At 39.5% G+C, this 21,690-nt stretch overlaps 1 protein-coding gene across 1 annotated transcript in view; it reads right to left on the bottom strand.

The window, feature by feature from the left end:
- Window positions 1-20,943, bottom strand: part of MEOX2 (mesenchyme homeobox 2) — a 72,745-nt gene extending 51,802 nt beyond the window's left edge. The window contains exon 1 of the mRNA XM_045003090.1: window positions 19,236-20,943. Within this exon, the coding sequence (XP_044859025.1) occupies window positions 19,236-19,752 (517 nt within the window). The 5' untranslated portion in view covers window positions 19,753-20,943. The remainder of the gene's footprint in view (window positions 1-19,235) is intronic.
- Window positions 20,944-21,690: the final 747 nt, after the last annotated feature.

Here is a 21,690-nt window from a genome sequence, read left to right as displayed (position 1 = left end):
AATATCTAGAGGGTGCACATAGAGGAGTAATTATTTAGGATAGTCCTAGAGCATAAAACTAGCAGCAATGGGATAAAATCAGGAACACTTTAAGATTAACATAAGGAAAAAATTCCTGAAAGCGAGATCTATTACACTGTGGAACAGTTTCCAATGGATATTCATCAATGCAAGCTATTTTTAAAAATCAAAATGAATATTTCATAATCAGAACCATACTGTTTAACCTGATACATTAGCCTTTCTGTAGTACTGTACTGAAAACCACCCTGAACTCTGTTCTTTAAAACTACTGCTTCATTCCTGCCTGTCACTTATTTAAATGAATTATTCAAGTTTGTTAAATATTACAATCCTTGTGTAAATGGGTGCCATGGCTTTTCCAAACCATTTTGTACTCATTAAAATGTTTTCTATTTTCCTTGATCAGTGACACTTGACTCAAACCCACTATGAAAACCAGACCTTCATATTTATACAGTAGCTAGAGTTCTTCTCCTGTTCTATTTTCACTTAGCTATCTTAGGTTTTGTCCTCTTGCCCGCTATCACTATAATATCTGAGTACCTTCCATGTTAATTAGACTGGAAATAATGAAATCCCTAGTGGACCTCATGGCGGCTCTGGCTCTTCTCCCTTTTTGGTTTATAGAAAGCTTTGCTTGGACTACAGTTAAAGAATGGGGAAGAAGGTTGGTGTTTGGATATCATTCTGGTATGGCCAGATGGGGGAGAGGATGCTGATTGGATAGCATTCCTCAGCTCCCAGAATTTAGCCCAGCTCAGGGGCTGTGTGGAGCCTCATTTGGCTCCATTCTAGCAGTCCACACTATCCACCTGAACTAGGAATGGGAACCTGGCCTAGCAGATGCTACAGGTCTAGCCAATCACCTGTTTAGGGAGTCAGGAAGGATTTTTTCCCCCATAGGCCAATTGGCAGAGAATCAGGGAGTTTTTTGCCTTCCTCACAGAACCTTCACTTGGGTTAAGTAGGAATGCACTTAGTACCCAACAGAGGTACCGGGGTTGAGTTGTTTATTTGTTGCAACTTGCGGATGGTTTGCAATGTGGTTAAGAGAATAAAATGAACAGTTCCAGAGGTAAAAGACCTGGGATTTTGGTGTTGGGCCTTAAGCATATAGGATTGTGGCCTTCATGGGCTGAGGTCAGACCTTGTGGCCCTCGCAGGCTAAGTTCCCCACCCTGCTGCACCCTCTGTCCCCACTCCCTTACAGTGGGGAGGGTGCTAGGACTCAGAGAGAGCTGAGTCCAGGGGGTAACTGAGGAGATCATACACTACATGGTGAGTTATATGGTAAGGAGCCCTGTAACTGCCATACTGGAACCAATTAAATGCCTGGTATGAGTGATGGGCAGGTAGCGCCCCTCCCTTGTGTTAAGGTTTAATAAATCTTGCAACCTGTTGCTTAATTCCATCCTCATTTTGCAGCTGTGTTGACATCAAATTAGGCAATGATGTTGGTTTCTATGCTTTTTAAATAGATTAAAATTACTACTCATCAAAATTAAGACATGCATCATTAGCCAGAGGCAGGTAAAGTTCAGACAAAAGCTGTAAATCTGTCTTCACACTGCTCTACAAATGCATCTCAATCCTGGCACGCAGCAAACTAGCTATTTCAGTCCTGGAACAGAATCCTCTTGACTGAGCCTAAAAGTTGTACCAAATTGTGTGGTGGTTTTGTGACTTGGAAAAAAGCCCACTGGGGACTAGCTGGACCACAGCCAATTTTGTGTTCTTGTGATCTACTCCCCTGAGAATTTAGGTCTCCAGAGTTTCAATTCTAATACATTTTATCTACAAGCCCACCTTACAGCCAGTTCAGTGATATGGGCAGACAAATAAACAGTGACAAATTTTTAAAGTGCTTGTACACAAATGCTAGAAGTCTAAATAACAAGATGGGTGAACTAGAGTGCCTCATGATAAAAGAGGATATTGATATAATAGGCATCACAGAAACCTGATGGACTGAGGACAATCAATGGGACACAATCATTCCAGGGTACAAAATATATCAGAAGGACAGAACAAGTCATGCGGGGGTGGGGGAGAGTGGCACTATATGTGAAAGAAAATGTAGAATCAAATGAAGTAAAAATCTTAAGTGAATCCACATGTTCCATAGAATCTCTATAGATAATAATTTCATGCTCTAATAAGAATATAACATTAGGGATCATCAACAACCTGACCAGGACAGTGATAGTGATGATGAAATGCTAAGGGAAATTAGAGAGGCTATCAAAATTAAGAACTCAATAATAGTGGGGGATTCCAATTATCCCCATATTGACTGGGAACACGTCACCTCAGGACGAAATGCAGAGACAAAATTTCTCGATACTTTAAATGACTGCTTCTTGGAGCAGCTGGTACAGGAACCCACAAGGGGAGAGGCAATTCTAGATTTGGTCCTGAGTGGAACGCAGGAGCTGGTCCAAGAGGTAACTATAACAGGACCGCTTGGAAATAGTGACCATAATATAATAACATTTAACATCCCTGTGGTGGAAAGAACATCTCAATGGCCCAACACTGTGGCATTTAATTTCAAAAAGGGGAACTATGCAAAAATAAGGGGTTAGTTAAACAGAAATTAAAAGGTACAGTGACTAAAGTGAAATCCCTGCAAGCTGCATGGGTGCTTTTTAAAGACACCATAATAGAGGCCCAACTTAAATGTATACCCCAAATTAAGAAACAGAGTAAAATAACTAAAAAAGAGCCACCGTGGCTTAACAAGCATGTAAAAGAAGCAGTGAGAGATAAGACGACTTCCTTTAAAAAGTGGAAGTCAAATCCTAGTGAGGTAAATAGAAAGGAGCATAAACGCTGCCAAATTAAGTGTAAAAATCTAATAAGAAAAGCCAAAGAGGAGTTTGAAGAACGGCTAGCCAAAAACTCAAAAAGGTAATAAAATGTTTTTAAGTACATCAGAAGCAAGAAGCTTGCTAAACAACCAGTGGGGCCCCTCAATGATCAAGATACAAAAGGAGTGCTTAAAGACGATAAAGTCATTGCAGAGAAACTAAATGGATTCTTTGCTTCAGTCTTCACGGCTGAGGATGTTAGGGAGATTCCCAAACCTGAGCCGGCTTTTGTAGGTGACAAATCTGAGGAACTATCACAGATTGAAGTGTCACTAGAGGAGGTTTTGGAATTAATTGATAAACTTAACATTAACAAGTCACAGGGACCGGATGGCATTCACCCAAGAGTTCTGAAGGAACTCAAATGTGAAGTTTGCAGAACTACTAACTAGGGTTTCAAGTATCAGAGGGGTAGCTGTGTTAGTCTGGATCTGTAAAAGCAGCAAAGAGTCCTGTGGCACCTTATAGACTAACAGACGTATTGGAGATTGAGCTTTCGTGCATCTGACGAAGTGGGTATTCACCCACGAAACCTCATGCTCCAATACGTCTGTTAGTCTATAAGGTGCCACAGGACTCTTTGCTGCTTTAACTAAGGTTTGTAACCTGTCCTTTAAATCGGCCTCTGTACCCAACGACTGGAAGATAGCTAATGTAACGCCAATATTTAAAAGGGGCTCTAGAGGTTATCCCAGCAATTACAGACCAGTAAGTCTAACGTCAGTATCGGGCAAATTAGTCAAAACAATAGTAAAGAATAAAATTGTCAGACACATAGAAGAACATAAATTGTTGGGCAAAAGTCAACATGGTTTCTGTAAAGGGAAATTGTGTCTTACTAAGCCATTAGAGTTCTTTGAAGGGGTCAACAAACATGTGGACAAGGGGGATCCAGTGTACTTAGATTTCCAGAAAGCCTTTGACAAGGTCCCTCACCAAAGGCTCTCACTCCCTCTGGGGCACCTGGCATTGACCACTGTTGGTAGACAGGATAATGGGCTAGATGGACCTTTGGTGTGACCCAGTACGGCCGTTCTTATGATATTGCAATGAAACTTTCTGAACATTTAATGCAAATGCTGAATTGACAACCCTAAGCATTCAAATTTCATGAGGAAGTTTCTCCAAAACTGAATTGCTCTGCAAGCATACGAAAATGGAATACTATAATGGAACCTGATTATTGCCCAATTAGATACAGTGGACAGACTGATCAAAGTTATCTGTGCATTTGTAATGTGCCTATCCCCACAGTACATAAGTGGAGCTGTGAAATTATTTACTTTATTCAAGTTGTGAAACTCCACCTACAGAGTAATGGAGTAGAAGACCATTAGTTAAACAAATTCTCATTCCATCTATAGTGAAGCTTCATTCTTCTCCATGCAGGTTCCCCCTTCCTACTCCTAGAATGCAGGAATTATCACCTAACAGGCTGGAGTTAAAGGCTGAATTTCAGGGAGATTATAACTCCCATGTTTGCACCACTGGCTCCATGAAGAATGAAAAAAGAAGTTGCAAACATTTTTCTTCTGCACATTGTACATCTCTAAGCACATTAACAACACTAAATATTAATCATCATCATTGTCTCTAGCTCATAATCCTACTGTAGCTACTTCCACAAACACCACCTTCCATAGTGTTATACAAGATTAACTGTCTCTACCATGAAGAGCTTGAAATATAGAAGAGAGACAAGACAACACAAATGGCAGATGTACACATGTTGACTTTTTTTGTGTGTTACTTTCTCTTTCTTATACAATGTTGAGGTGCAGGAGACATTTGACTAACCTGGGATTGTAAAATCCCATGAAAGATATGAGGATTTAGGAAGGGCTGAATGAGAGAGGATGGTATACTGGAATTGGGAGTTCATTTCACGCATATGGACAGTACAGAAGAAGGCATAAGAATGGGAGTGGGAAAAGGAAGTGAGCATACAAGATGGAGCAAAGAAGGTGAGATAGGATTAGATGAGAAACAATATCAGAGATGTAGACTGAGGTGCAGTTGTGCAGAGTCCTACAGGTGAGGATGTGACATTTACCATTGATTAGTTAAGCAAGTGAGAGCCAGTAGAATTCTAAGGGGGACGTAATCTGGTCTGATCAACGGATAGGATCATTTTAGCAGGAACAATGTGGAATTCAGTGCTGTGTTGATAACTTAGCAATTTTATCACTAGATTTAGTGACTTTTTGGTTTACCTAGTGAGCAAATAAGCGTCAAAGCGACTAGTGACTTTCACTGACAATTATAGTGATATTCAGAGAAAGAAGTCACCAATTTGTATGGTCACAAAATCATTCATGAGCAGCTCAGTACTGTTAATAAAATCCATTCAACGCTCTTCTTACCACATTCTGTTGTACACCAAGTCAATGTAATTACATCTACACAACCTTAACCAGATGCGACGTGAGCGGCACCCGTCTGATGATGACAGTGTACTGTTGTAGTTGCTTGTAGGCAGCAGTGGCAATTATGGAAAGTAATGTGCAAAAAGCAAAGGGAGGCCTGGAGGTACAGCCAAATGCCAGATTAAAAGAAGTAGGGGGGACCCCAGCCCTGCCCCATGTAACCAGGATAGCCATGAAACCCCTTGCCAGCCCCCTACCAACTGAGAGACACCAATGGAGCTGGTAAACGATAACAAAATAAACTCAGCTGCCAAGACTATCCAGCCGGAGAGGGAGCACCCAGCATTGCTGCTGCTTTCTGTTCAGCAGCTGGGAGTGTCCTCTCACTCGGGCAGGGTGAGCGCAGAAGCTAGTAATGGGGGCAGGTTCAGCAGAGTCACAAGGAATCGCCCAGATAGACAAGCCAGCTCCCTACTTCTTGGAGGAGATTTTAATCAGTTAACATTTCAGTGGCCAAAGGTTCAAAGATCTGTTGTCAACATTTTTTTCCTGCATCACCCTCGCCCAGGGAGTGGCGCCCTGGTCACTAACTGTTTTTACTAAGCAGAAGATCATAACTTTTCCTCCCCTGCTCCACCTCCCCTCCCCATTAGCTCTGGCTTTTTACCCCCTCTCCACCAGCAAGGAATTGAAGCTGTACCCCAGTTACTTGCTAAGCATTTATTCTGCCACCAGGAGCTCAAATCAAACCCTTCCTCTCATTCACAGCCTCTCAGCCCAAGCCCTGGAATGCGCTTCCTTCCAAGGACATGCCCAGTTATGCACTTAAAAACTCTATGACAAACTCCTATTAGAATACGAATTACAGTCTAAAAACATTTTCAGGGATTAGTGTGTATAGAAATTCTATAATGCATTATTTCAGTATTGTGTTTGTAATGAAAATTTACCATCCCGTGTATATACATATAATTTGCTGTTGAATTTTGTGGAAATTGGTTAGTGACATTTTTGACACATTTTGAAAGCTTAAATAGCAACTTTTCAGGGTTTCTCAGATAACTTCCTACTATGTGGAGGTGGCAACACTGGAGTCAGGGAGGAAATTATAGTAATCAAGACAGAGATGCCCAGAGCATGGACAAGATGACAGAAAAGAAGGGTTGGATTTTTGATATCACATGAAGGAAGAAGCAGCAAAACAGCCTGGATGTGTGTGGGAGAAGGAGAGGAGAAGTCAAAGATGATCCCACATTGCATACTTGAGTGGCAGATAATATCTTCCAATCCACAGCTTCAACCATGCTCAAAGTAAGAGGTATTACATAGCCTTGGACTAGGGAACCAATGGCAAAGCTGCTACAGAGCTAGAGGACAGGAGGTCTGCAGTATCAGCATAGATCCTCTAACCATGAAGTCATGCCCTCGCCATACAGTTAATTCCTCCTTCCCCTGTAAGGAGAATGCTTTAGGTTTCCCCACACATCCATTTTGTATTGTTTTGTGAGTACTTCTTCCTCCTTCTGTAAGTTTTTCCACAGGAAAGGATGAAATGCTGTATTCATTTCATATTACACTCTACCCAGATAAAGCCTGACTATTTGAGCTCCGTAGAGGATGGAAAAATTGGGCAGGTTAAATTCAACACTCTCATACTCAAGGCCGAAGGCAGACTAGTGGCAGCATTCCCCAATGACAGTTACACAAGATACTGCAGGTTCTCCCCGGCCTGTCCCAGTGTGGTCATCCATGGGGGCTTATGCAGATTTTGCAGAGAGATCTCTCCTGTAGAACATAGGAAATGCACAAGTGTCCCAGGACACTACTCATCCAGCAGACTCCCATACAGTCCTGCATAGGGTCTGTGCCTTTTGGACCCAGATGAATTTCACCCCAATCCATTTTAGGTGCTTATTGGTATATAAACAAGGTGCTATTGTCAGATATGGGCACAGGGCAGGCATGATGGGCAGCATTAAAACTATCACCCTTGCTACATCCCATTGCATGTTTAGCTGCATGCTTTTCACTTCTCTGTACATAAGAAAGTCAATCATGTTTCAGTGGTAACATGAATGCAGCCTCCATATTTATATATTTTGTGAATTAAGACTACAAATTAGTTTTTGAGGCAGACTTGAAAAACACAAAATGAAATAAGGTCCTGCATAAAGAATATTTTTGTCTGAGATCCACCCATAGGCAGTATAATTGGAAAAGTTTCTTGGCCAAAAAGTTAAAGTCAACAACAGAACAGCCACAGATACAGGCTCAAATCCTGCAATCACTTACGCATGTGCTTAACTTTATTACTGTGAGTAGTCCCACTGGGTCTATGTGTAACCCCCTTATCTCTTTTTGCCTCCACCCTTTTTCTGGTGTTTAGTCAAAAGTCTTATTGCTATAATTACAGCTGCTGTTTCTATTTGCTCTGAGTGGAGATGGAAACATTCCCAGACAAGAGGGCAGTATAGAGGCTTGAGTCATTTCAAACAAAAAGTTGCTATTTCAGCACTAGAGGGAATGCAGGAAGCTAATCATGCTCCAAAACTTGCACGGAAGTTTTCAATAAAGGCAGACGTTCCAGTACACACATTACACACTTAGTTAGAAGCTGGAAGCTCCTGTCCAGTCAGTAGTGAATTCTGTCAGGGGTACATAACTGGCAGCCATTTTGATTTGCGCACCAGTCAGACAGATACAGCCCAGCCGCACATGGAAAAGATACAGCTATGGGGGGTAACCCAGACTGAATCTGTAGGTTGGACCTCAATATAGTTTCCGGTAATTTTATAGAAGTCATTGGGATTGAGACTGGGAAAACACCACAAAGTAGAAATCATAGACTGGAGGCTTAATGTCTTTGTGAGTCATATCACACCACTGAACCGAACAGCTGCAGCTGTGGATATTTGATGTTGTGTTTGTGCTCAGTATCATGCATGCTGAAAAAACTGGTTCTGTGATACAAATAAATGTCTATACCTAGTTGTCATGACCTACGTGAAAGCAGAAGATCTCCAATTGGCAAAAGTCCTAATCCATTTACTTATTTTGTGAGGTTTAGATGTATATATTTTAGGGGTTGGCTCTGCTTCAGATTTTTCATTTTAAAGGAAAATAGCAAATCTCTAGTTAATTATGTTAATCTAGCAGTCTGTGAGTAATGATTTATTTTTGGAGAGTCATTCAATTAAGAAAAAGGGAAAAAAGTTGACACTGCAAATTGTGAGTGTGTGTGTCTTATGATAAAGACTGGTATTGGATTCCTAAGAAGAAGAAGAAAAAAGTGAATCAACTTTTTAGATGGTTCCTATAGAAAAAACAACTGTAGCCTCTCTCAAGGATATGAATTCATGGTCTCTGCAAGTCAGAGAGAGGATTTCTATAGCACAGAATTGGTAAGTAAATCACATCCAATACAAGCTTAGACTTATCTCCCTTCTATGTAGGTTACATATGCATGACAGTAAAGCTAAGGGCACTGTTAAATGTTTTCAGGATTAGGGCTTTACAGGAGCCGGAATGAAGTTCAGTTTACAAAAGGCCCAATCCAACACGGGGCTGAGTGATTTCAGTAGGACTTGAAGGCCCCACCATCTCCAAGTGTAGGATCAGGCCTGTCTATAAATGATATTTCACTAAACATAGTCAAGCTGTTGAACACATTTAGCCACTGTACTTGAAACATATTAGCTCCATCCAAAAAGACGTGTTTGTTTGGGTGTCATGTCTGGCAAAGCCCTGGTGATATGTTTGCAAAAAAACAAAAATGTTAAATTCCTGCAAAGTCTGTTGGCATGGAAAATATCTATCTCAAATGAGACCTTCCTTATGTCTAAATTTCAGTTTGGAACCCATGAAATATGAGGTTTCATAGTATTAGATTTCTCTGCATTCCCACATATTAAAGCAATAAGGATGTTTGTTCTTATAAACCTGTAATAACATATTAAAATATAAAAAGAGTTGGGGGTGGGGGAACAAGGGAAGTAAAATTCAAAATACAGAACATACAAGGGAGTTTGGCAGATTAGTCCTTCAATCCCTAAATATTCAGATTTGGTTTAAATTATGATTTCCAGCTTTTCTTCTGTGTTTTTTCACACCAATATTTTAATTACGTTTAAAGATATTTGATCTACCAACATTTTAAAATAATAATTCCATAAATGTGGATGACTTAATATAGTCTTTTTAAAAACCAATTATAGACGTGATTACTAAATTCCACGTTATCACTAGCATACAAAATGCTAACTTTAAGAGAATACTTTGTATTTATAGAGTTCAAAGAACTTTGCGTGCACTAATTAATCCTCCTATTTTCCTCACTTATGCTGTCTATACATAGCTAATTTTGTTTCATCTTGTATTCATTGACACACATTTACATAGTCCTACATAGTCTTTGGTCTCTCCATTTCTTTATTTATTTTAGGTCAGTATCACATAAACATTACCCTTTAAGAGAAACTGTAATGTAAAGGCAATGTTCCCTCTCTGAGTGGATGAAAAAGGTGCTAAATTCTCTAAGGCATAAAAAACCAAAACAATCTCCCTCAAACATTAAAAACAAACAAAAAAAAATAGAAAACACACAGTAAGGGCCTGATTCCTAAAGTCCTTGAGAAGGCTAAATTAACTTCCTGCAAGATTAGGTCTTAGCTGCAGCACAAATCCAAATTTTTTCTGAAACAAGACTATAGTCAATATAACTACGTCAGCATGTTACTTTCAACTTTGTAATAGTAGCAAGACTTTATTACTAATTATAGACTAGAGCTTGCAGTGCTCTTGCTTCCCATTAACTTCAGCAAGAGGGGAGTGCTCGGAGCACCTTGCAGAATTTCAATTCGGTTTTTTTGAAGATTGATTTACAAGAACATACGTTTCAGTGGGTTAGGAGCTAAGGACCCTTAGCTCATACTGACATATTTTAATTATAAGTTGTGGTACTGCTATTTTCTTTCAATGGAAAACATTTTGTACAGTTCATCACTAAGAAACTGTCACACAGCTAGGGTAAATCAGTGTAGCAATACTGAGTCCAATGGAGGTGTGCCAATTTACACCAGCTGAGAAGCTAGCTCAGTATAGTTGTTCTCAAACTCTTATTTAACAGTCACTTTGAGCTTTATATATTTTACCTAAAGAAATATAATCAGTTTGTCCTAAATTTTATTTTTAAAACGCCTGTTCATTAGGAAGGAAAAAGACAAGAGAAAAAATTCTTCACTTGTAACTTGATTTTTGTAGTATGCACTATATGTTAGCTGAAAAAGAAAAAATGTAATTATGTTTAATACGTGTGTAAGGAATGATGTGTACATTTTCAGTCACTAGCGTCATGGGGCCAAATAGTTATGTAGACAGATAGGAGAAATGCTCAAAGCTTACAGAAGAATTAGGAATCAACACAAGGAGTTACTCAGACTGGATCAGGTCTAAACACATCTAAATATCTGCTTAAGGGTTTTGCTGGGTCAAAACCATAGATTATTATGTATCCATCTTGGATATTTTGCCTGCACAAAACGGGCCCAATTATTCGCCCTGATCTGTATGAAAAGGGGGTACCACCATGACTGAAAGTCTCCTAGCCCACAGGGAAGTGGCAGGAGCAGTGACGTCGGCCACCTCCTCAACAGTGTCCCCTCTCCCAACACCTTATGCAGAGATTTCTGAGAGATCTGGGATCCACGTGTGGGCAGGGCATGGGATTGGCGCTTGTGAGGGTGGGGAATATGCTTCATTCCATACAAACACCCCAAAGAATGCATGAAAATGTAGTAGAGCCCCAAGCTATGTTGTCTTCTGCATGGAGCCCCGCTGTGCTAGGGAACTGGAATCCCCTTTAAGGGAAGAGACAGCTGGTTGTACAGGATTCCCTAACAGCATCCATTAGAGTCCCATCCTCAAAAGAAACATTTGTGAGAATCTACATTAAGGGAACCGCATGGAATTTTCCTGTCTATAGGGATCCTTTCCAGAGTTGTTGTTTTGGATTGGTTTGGTTTTGGTTCCCACTTGAAAGGCAGGACAAAAATCCCACCACTTTTTCTTCAACTTTCTTTAGGTTTTCAGCTGTATAGTCAGATCACATGTCCAACTTTATTTTCAGGGCCAAAGAATAAAACAGTTTCTTTTTGGAAATTTAAGACAGAGATAAAGCCCCAATTCAGCAAAACATTTAAGCACATGCTTAATTCCAGGCAGGTAAGTAGAGCTATCGAAGTCAGTGCAGCTGCTAACAGGAAGAAACCCTGGTCCCACTGAAGTCAATAGCTAAACTTCCATTTAATTCAAAGGGGCCAGGATTTCACTTGCAATGTGTGAAGTTAAGCATCTACTTAAATCTTCGTAGGATGAAGGCCTACAGTGGTGATGGATAAATTTCCAAGTGTGTGTTACGGAGATGCTGCATGGCAGTATTTGTTAAAGCTCAGTTGCTAAAATAAAAAATAGCTATTGTAGATCAGAGAGAGTGGGGACAGAAAAAAGGAACACCGCACCTAGATTGCAGCACAACTTGCAGTAATCTGTTTCAAATCTAATTTTTCATACTTTACTTGCCATAAATAATATTAGTGAACCAATTTTTTCTTCCAGTCCAAGAAGCAGCTTTTCAAAAAAAAAAAAAGGCTTCTTTGGCTCTCCTTTGGAGTTTCATAATCCACTGGATTTTATTGGTTTAGTAAAATGATGCTCTTCCATAGTAATTGAATGATTTGAATCATTCCTCTGAGACTTATTTCGTCCTCTGTTGGGCCAACTATTTTGTTTCATCAGTTAAAGAGAAATGTAAACGGTAATGTAGGTTCAATCTACAAACGAACTTTTCTTTCAACTGAGTTTAAATATATCTTTAGCGTCTTGTTATTTTTCATATACTTAAGGGTCCCGTTTTCCAATACCCCAAGGCCTATGTGTAAGTAGTTATCAATAAGATATCGAAGCTGGACTTACTCCCTGTGAATTGAAGTGCAAGTCCCACTGACTTCAATGCATGTAGGATTGGATCACTAAGTTTACTCAGTTGTTAAGAACTAAAACATTTAGCTTCTGATTTTCAGAAGCAGCCTGTTTTTTGCACCTGCACATAATTGCAGGCATATTATATACCACTTGCACCTTCAAATCAGGTTGTATAAGTGCTATAAAATGCATCCAAAATTATTTTCTGGTGGAAAGTCTGAGGCCCTTCCAAAACTCAGAGCAAAATCCTGACTATTAAAGTCAATGAGGGTTTTGCTGTTGACTGTAATGAGGCCAACATTTTACCCTCAGGTCCTATTCTTTGATCTATAATGAGTATTATGATAATGTACTGGCTTTAAAATTAAGAGGACTTTGACATTTGTACATTGACATAATGGTCAAAGTTATTTAGAAGCAATCTATATTCATAAAAGTAAAGGATAAACAGCACGGTAATTTACACCATTATTATAAAGTATGTATTTTGAATTGTTTGATTCTACTGAATCACTCTGTGAATCTTAATATACTATTATGCAGCTGTCTACACAATACCAGTGACATTGTAGATAAGTTTTGTAAAAAAACCAGCAACGAATGAAAAGTATCTAAATGATTCACATCTTGGCTATGAAAGCAATATTTTTAAAGAGATATGATCATGTCAAATTTGTCCCAAAATGTAGATTATGTAATATGTATTTATAAATTCTAAGTAAATAAATGTTTCTATAAAATTAAAACAGTCCAGTTTTTCTTTTGTCAAATAAACATTCCTCTGTAACATTTGTCAAAGGTGTCTAGTGCTAGCATGCAAGAATCAGAAAATGACCATAGCTATAACCGTAAGAGAGAATAATCAGTCTATTTTCCTTGCCTGACCTGAGTCATGTGTATAAAGTAAACACATAGGGTGAAATCTTGCCCCTACTGAAGTCAATGAGAGTTTTGTCATTGACTTTAGTGGAGGCAGGATTTCACCCACAATATATAAAGAGACACATAAATTAGATTTTTAAAAATTCATCCAGTTTGAATAATCAGAGGTGTTGGTCCCCAATACTACAAACATGCACAACAATAACTTTCTGGTAAGGAGCAGTCCCACTGATTTCCGTAAATAAATAAAAACTTAGAGGAGTAGAACAAAGATGCGGACCTGTGGAGAACTCTTCCCGCAAAAAAACCCCTCATTAAGTTGATGACTCTTTGATGAATTTTTAGCTTTGCTCACTCTAGCAAACTAAGGCATACTGTTAAAGCGCCACATTTGGACATGGAAAACTGCTTGTACAGGACATCTTACCAAAGGAGAAAAAAACGATATAGGAAACACTCACACTGTACACAAAACCAGTGATTCTCAAGTGAGACCATCGTGAACTTTATGTCTGGCCACCATGACTTTTGAGCCACAGCAAAAATTTGTTTGGGACCCATTGCTAAGTTTATAAGAGATAATACGGAGGAATGTTCCATGAGTAATAAAGGACAGTATAAAATGCATGATTCTTAAAGGGCAGTATAAAAGTGAATGTGATCACCTTGCCTTGAATTTCAAGATGAAGGACCTGATTCCACTCCCATTGATTTCAAAGGGGGAGAATCAAGTGCATGAAGACCAATGAATTATAAAAATGTAAAAAATGAAGATTCCAAAATGGCTAATTGAATTCAGATGAACGAGTGCACTTAAAACACCCTGGAGATTACAAACTAGTTGCTATTTTATGTCTAAAAAGGAAAACTATATGAAAGAAAAAATCCTAAGGCATATGTTCGCTTCTCAGGTGCTATTGTAAGAACTATGAACATTAGAATTACACTCTAAATAGGATCTGTTAGTTTGGGTCTTATTCTCTAGTGCTAAAAACCACAACATTAAATACAATTTTAGGTAATTTCAGATTAGCATCTGTTCAAACCATTAGGTGATACCTAAATTGATAGCCACTCTATTGCTGGAATGTGTGTTTCAGTTATGCAACTGGCACTCTTCCCTTCCTCCCCTCCCCCACTTTCCAATAAATTTAAAATCCTAAAAATAATGTATTGTCGTGATTTTTAAATGGAATTTTCAGTGGTTTGGTTTTTGTAAAATTTCCAGTTCTTCATATATTTTCACACTTCCTGTATCTCTTTGTGTGTAAGTGTATCTCTCTCTGCCTCTACGATGGATCCTAATATTGCACTCCTTCTGTAGACAAAATTTGCAGTGACTTTACTTGAAAGTCTGGGTACTGGCTAATATAAAGTAGGACAGAATTACATAGTTCTGTTGGTGTATCATAGAAAAACTGGGCTTGATCCAGCAATGCAGCAATGGAACAACTCAGAAAGTTAAGCACACGCTTAAATGTTTTTCTGGATTGAGGCCTTGATATCTTTGTTTTTTTAATAGGGGACTGAGGAGGGCGTAAATGTTTGTAGCTACAAATGAATCTCATTACATCTAAACAGATAGCAAGTCAAATTAGATGGTATGACTATGCTATTTTCCATCCATAGTTAATGCAAAGATATGTGATAAAATATATCAAACCTGTCATTTTGCTAAGAGCAAGGAGTTTTATATTGTACAAATTAAAATATAATTTAGTATCTATGAAAGATACAGTTCTGTTTTGTTAATTATACTTGCTGTGAGCAAAATGAACATATTACTGTAAATTTTGTCCAATAAAACAATCCACTAAGTAATGCAATATGCAACACTAGTCTCTGATAAGGAATCATCTGTATTGTATTTCTCTTTAAAATACCATGATCATTCAATTTGACTTCAACACATTTGGTACATACCTCTCTGATTTGTATAACCTACATATTTTGACATTTTCCCTTCATGATAAGTGATGTTTTGATATTACATCCCAAACATAATTAACAAATTAACTCTTTCCAGAGAAAGTTTTCAGCCAATAACATGTATTTCTCTTGCTTCCATTATAGCCACGCTGAAAAGTATAGACATATTGATGAATCAGTTACACAGTCTTTTTGATTATGCGGGTGCAGCTCATTTTTCTTACTGAAATGTTTTAGAAAGCAATCAGAAGTCATTGAAACCAATGAATTCACACTATTTATAGTCATTTATCAAAATGACTTGCTTTGAAGTGATCATTTTAGACAGTACATTTATAGTATTTAGGTTTTAAAAGCAGTTTCTTTTAAGGCACATCACAGACTACATGTATGATGGCATTTTATGTTCATTTTAAAAAATATAAATGGACATATAGCTATATTTACATACATCAACCTCTCTGCATATCTCTGCACTCTATATAGTCTTTATGTGTCAGATGTAAAAATATTTTTCATACTTAATGCAGTAGTATTTTTAAATGGCATTATATTCAATACACAGTAGCATATCTTCATGTATTCACTTTTAATATATATTCATCTAGCCTAATAGATATCCCAACCCATTTAGATTGTTGCATATCTAATAGTTATGCTGTGAAGTTCTCCCCCGAATAGTAGGAGCTTTTCAGATTTTTCCCATTGAAATTCAGACTTCCTAAAATACTCAGAAAGTTAATTGCTTTCACATGAAATCCAGATTACACTTTGTCTCTCCAAGGTGCGTCTGGGCTCACATCTTTCCTAAAATCATGGACTAAGCTGACTTAGACAACCATTATAATAGCTTTGCATTTGTTACTTGTTTTATATCCTCTGTAAACAACACCTGTTATTTTACAATGGTGAAATTAAATGGCTTCAGAAGTCACAGGCAATTTATGAGAGGAAAAAAAATCCAAATTATACCTCATGAAAGAACTCATACCATATAAAGCAACAACACATTTTAGGGATATTTTTCTTATTCATTGAATATGGTTTCATCTCTCTCTCATTAACACTCAAATATCTTGGCTGTTACTGCATTTTAAAATAAATAAATTTGTTTGCAGAATACATCATAATGTCGTGGCATCTTATTTTTATTACTGTTGTTGACATCAGAAATGTTTATTTGAAAGAAATGAACTCGCAATGTTTAAAGGTCTGGGTGTATATCCCCTCATGCTGGTTTACGGTCCCACATTTGGGCCCAGGCAGGTTGACCTGCTGCATCCAGGAAGAGATGACTAAGAGGCATTTCCCACTCATCATATAATTCACAAATCTTTTATACGGAGTTGACAGTTTCTCCATGTTTATGCAGCAGTTTACTGAACATTATCTTCAGAAGTTATTTCCTAGCCTGCTCAGGCCCCAGTGTGTGATCCAAAATCAGTCATTCTACCTAAATAATTTCTAAGGCACATTTAACCTTGTTTTCTAAGCAAGGAACAAACTTATGACAAAGTATATATATAAAAAAAGTTATTCCCCCTCTCCATTCACCTGTGTACAAGAGTATGAGACTTTAAAGACTAATTTTTTTGGTGGACAATAAAATAGCATTAGTGTTCTTTCCCCCATTATTGTCATGGTAAAGATAAACATGAAAAATGCATGTCTTCGCTGGGAAACTTTCATGACAATTTTATAAGGGTGAATAAATATAGCATTTTTGGGAAATAAAAATAATGCATGTAGCTTTAATTGATGTGTTGGTTTCTTTAGAATAGACAATTGTCAAAACTCAACTTTATGAGTTAACATTTCTGATGTCAACAGTTTATATTAATGAAAGCTGGATACCACAAAACTGGATTAGCCCCAAGGCTTATTTAGTTCAAAAACTGGGGACATGTTCAGAGCAAAGGAATAGCTCCAAAATATTCTGTTGTCTTAAGTGGTAAATAGAGGTAAGAAAGTATCTCTCTAAATATGCACTAGTGCTTAATTAGCTAGTTTCTGATACTGCTGATGCTATACCAGAACAGCCTCTTTGTTTACTTATTAGCTATTTACTCTAAATTTATAATTAACTGTAAACATTTACTAGAGAAGTTTAAAAGTGGGGAAGGTGGCTAAAAGTTCTCTAAATGATCAGTATTAAATAAAAAAGTCAGTTATGTTTTAAAAACATATGGCAATTTGATTCAGGAAACAAAAAGCATGATCCATGACATACATTCCTTGTTAAATATAGTAAAACGAACAGCAATTGCCGCCGGTAACGGCAGAAATACACTGACTGCCCTAAAAAATGAGATTTGCTGCCATAAATTACACTGATATCAAATATTCAGCACAAAAGTTCAGATTAAAACAAAAGAATGGGGTTGTAAAATATTGTGGTCTGAATATTCTTCTAAAATAATGAAAATATTGTGACTATTGTGTCATTGTCTAAAGAGGCTTGTTAGATCAAGCCATTCAGAATACATGAACATAGTTGATATTTTTTCGGGGGCGGGGAGGGGAAGTTGTATGCTGTACTATGATTATGGGGCTGTGTACAGACATTGTCTTAGAAAGTTAACTCCAGACTATGTTGTTATATCAGCATGATCATGATTAAGGGTTCAACCTAATGCCCATTAAAGTCAATGGAAAGATTCCATTGACTTCAACAGAGTCTCACCTAATGCCCATGGATTTGTGTGTTTGCATTGCAAAATACGGAAAGCAAAATCAACATTTCCTAGTATTGTGAAGCACAGATGTGCTTTCTTCTAATTTTCTACATTTGTAAATGACTGACAAGTTTACTGATTCCCCTGACAACCCAGCATAAAATTACTTCCCTTCAAAAACTCAGGTTAAAAAAAAAATCTAATATTCCTCAGACCTCACATGATCAAGATGCAAGTTTGCTTTAAAAACACAGTGAAGGTATAATTGCAAATAAAACTGCAAGTGTCTGTGAATGACAGATTTTTATATTTCGGAGAACTTATTTCAGCCTATATAGTAACAATAAGTAAAATGCTACAAACCTATCTTGATTTATTGTAAAACTTTCCTAGTGTAACTGACATGGAGAACTGCAAAGAAGAAAATATAATGTAACTGCAAAAAGAAGTTTAAAAATGAGCAAACTTTCTATAACTTTTAAAAATCTGATTAATGACATTTCAAGTGAATCAAGATCATGGTTCCAATTGTCAACTTTAGTAAATATCTGGAAAATCCTTTTATTTTCTCTTCACTAGTAGAAAACAGCTTTGTTGGTATGTCTGCTCTTGCATTTTCAATATTTTGAATGTACAATAAAAATGTCATCAATTGCAACTATCGTATTGCCCCTTGATCATTGTCTTTTGTTAGTATGGGATTTTGTGACAGTTTCTTTCCCTACTTTGAGAACCCAAATCTGTTCAGCTGTGGGATATAAAACTCAAAGTATAATAAAGCTTCACCTTTCTGTATAGGCTGAATATACGCATATCCCAGGTCCCCTTCTTAAAAAAACAAAAATAGTGTATCAAAAGTCCAGCAAAATCTTCCTGAAAGCCCAAGCACATGAAATGAAATACTAAGCGTTGTAAAAATGGGATTCACTGCATGGTGATTTATAAATTCCAACTCATGTCCCATAATGAATTATATTCTATATTATACACACGCTCTATACAGGACACGCACCCTAGAATGCAACACATACTTAGCATTCATGAGAAAAGTTCCAGTTCTAAGAAAAAGTTTCCAAGGATTGTGCAAGCGTTCAGAAGTATGTTTCACTGGCTCAAAAGGGGAATGGGGGTGGGAAAGAGCAGGGCTATCTTGAAACAGAGGGGAAGGAGGGAGGAACCACAATACCAGATGCTAAATACTAATCAAACCTACAAACGTTTCCCCTCCTGACCGTAGGCAACTGCTCACAATTGATTTCACGGTCTATCACGTGCTCACTCTGTTCCATGCTCCCGCTAAACTTGCGTTATGATGGAGACATCGAGCGCAGGCTTTAGTGACTCTCTGAAGCCTGCTGTCCTCAGAGACCGGCTTGGAAGAAAGGGGCCTTAAGGCGGGGAAGCGCAGTCCCCCCACCAAGCCCAGGGTTTCTCTCCAGACCCCCGCTCCCCCGGAGCAGCCACCCGCGCGCGCCCCGCACCCGCACGAATAGCAAAGGACGAGCCTTTACCTGAGCTGTCGCTTTTCCTTTTGCCGGACCTCTTCTCTGTTTCCACTGGGGACAGCGCCTGCCTGCCATAGTCCCCGGGAGCACAGGCAGCCCCCGCCGGGGTATTCGTGCCCAGGCTGGAGGAGTTTGAACACAGGACTGGGGGGCTACTGCCCAGCTCCGGGGGACCTCCTGAGTCGGGCTGCAGGCAGAGGCTGTGCCTGGCAGCGGCGGGGGGAGAAGACATCTGAGGAATGTGCCAGTTCGTCTGCAAAGCCTGGTGGTGCTGCTGCTGCTGCTGGTGGTGATGGTGGTGGTGGTGGTGGTGATGGTGGTGCCCTCTGTGATGCTGGCTGGCAAACATGCCCTCTTCATTGGGGTATCCCGCTATGATGCACGAGGAGGAAGAAGTAGACAGCTCGGGGTAGGACATATGGTCAGTTCTTCCATGCAGGGCGAGAGAAGACTGTGAGAACGGGTGCAAGCCCTGTGCGGTGGCATGAGGGCTGCGCAGGCAGCCAAAGAGTGTGTGATCCATGGCATGCAAGTCTCAGGTTCCAGGCAGGAGAGTTTAGGAAGGATCCAACTCCACCACCCTTTGTCAACTTGCACTGTAAACAGATAGAGCTTGGTTGGGGATTTTTTTTTTCCAAAACGGCAACGACACACTTTTCAGCAGCAGAGCTCAGATAATCCAGGTCTTTAGCCCTAGTGGCCAGTCTCCGTTGCATTAAAAACACACACATACACACGCACACACACACACACACACACTCGACCTCGATGAGCTTTCTCAGAGCGACTCAGATGTCAAGAAGTGGGAGAGGTTAAAGCCAATAGAAGGTGGTCCCAGAGAACTGCTTGCAGGGGGAAGCGGCTCGGAGAGGTTATAAATACAGTAGTGTGTAATGTGAGCTGGGGGCTGGCTTAGCAACACAGCGACTGACCCACATGCACAAACTCCCTCCAAAACTCCAGCACAGTCAGCGAGCCGAGCCCTTTGCAGCAAGACGCTGCAGCCCTGACGGGCAGCTCATCCCTGCCTGACACAGGCGGCGGGAGAAGATGTTCCCGGCGGGGCCTGGGGCGCGCAGCACATGAAAAGATGCAGCTCCGGAGAAGTAAAAGTGACACTTCATTGCACGGCCCAGGCCCCACCCCCACTGTTTTCTCCGTACATCTGTGAACACGCGGCCCAGTTTCAAACGGGCAGGGGGTCGCCCTCTGATGTAGGCTCCATGCAGGGCTGGCGCCCCGATGCTTCCTCAGCTCCTCCTCCCCATCAATTGCACTTCGCAGCCGGATTTGGCCCCCTCTGGTCCTGATCACGGGCTGGCGCTCTCTTTAATGAGTGTTTCCTTACGAGCCGTGGTGTTTATGGGGAAGGGCAGGTGGAGTTCAGGACCTGCAGGGGATTGTCCTTCTCCACAATAAAGCGGCCCCTTTCCCCAGGGGGAAGGGGCTGTTTGAGGGGAGAGGAGCACGGCAAGGGGTATAGGAGGAGGCAGCTTCAAATCCAAACCTCCAGGCATCCTCACCTGCAGTCCCAGGTGTACTGTCAACAAACGTCCCCCTTGATTTCCTTTGGACGTTCTTCTGTAAACGGGATTTTTCCCCCCTAAAACGACCAGAAAGTATCTTGTTTCGGCACTAGAGCAATGATCAGTCCCCCGCAAGGAACTAAGCGCAGATGGGAATAGCAGCCGGGTTATCATTGATAAAATGAAACTGCTGCAAATAACCACACTGGCTCCTGGCACTTCAATTCCCTCTGATTAATAAATTACAGCAAGAGACGTGTCACTCACTTGTTCCGCTCACATGGCGCGTCTTCAGCTGCAAATATGATGTCTTAAAATATTAAAAGTATTAAGCATAGATACTTCTGCACTTGCGCTTGGTGCAACGAGATCTGAAAGGTTAGGGCGTTTGTTTTAAAATGAAATGACCGGCAGTTAATGAGCTGCAGAAACAGGTCAATGAAAGACAACAGTTCCCTGCTTTCTGCCATTTCAAAACAGGATCTCAAACCACTTTCTAGTCTCTGCATCTGGAAGTTTGTTTTGTTTCACTTGGTTGTTGTTTTCATTGTCTCGGGTGTCTGGAAAATTTTAAATATGCTTTTGAAATGGCTCATGGAATTAATGGTGACAGCGAACATGACAGTCAGTTGGTTTAAATTAAAGTGTTATTGATCAACAATCAAGTGATGATCAGTACCATAAATATTTCCCTTTCTTAAACCCTCGTTCTTCTCCCCCCCTAAATTCCGAGACCATTTGGTTCCTGCAATTTTAGTCTAAATTCTTAGGTCCATGTGTGAAAGATAAAATGAATGTCAATTGCTATTGGAAAAAATCAGGAATTGAATGAGATTTGCAAGACCTAGTTTCTTAAACGGAAATTGAGCCCTATTTTGTGGGAAATTAGTTTTGCAGACTTTCTTTAAAAAAAAACCTAAAACTTTTGTTCAGCA

This window comes from Mauremys mutica, chromosome 2 (genome assembly GCF_020497125.1).
Source record: "Mauremys mutica isolate MM-2020 ecotype Southern chromosome 2, ASM2049712v1, whole genome shotgun sequence".
Lineage (NCBI taxonomy): Eukaryota > Metazoa > Chordata > Testudines > Geoemydidae > Mauremys > Mauremys mutica.
This window is presented reverse-complemented; position numbering and strand designations above follow the sequence as displayed.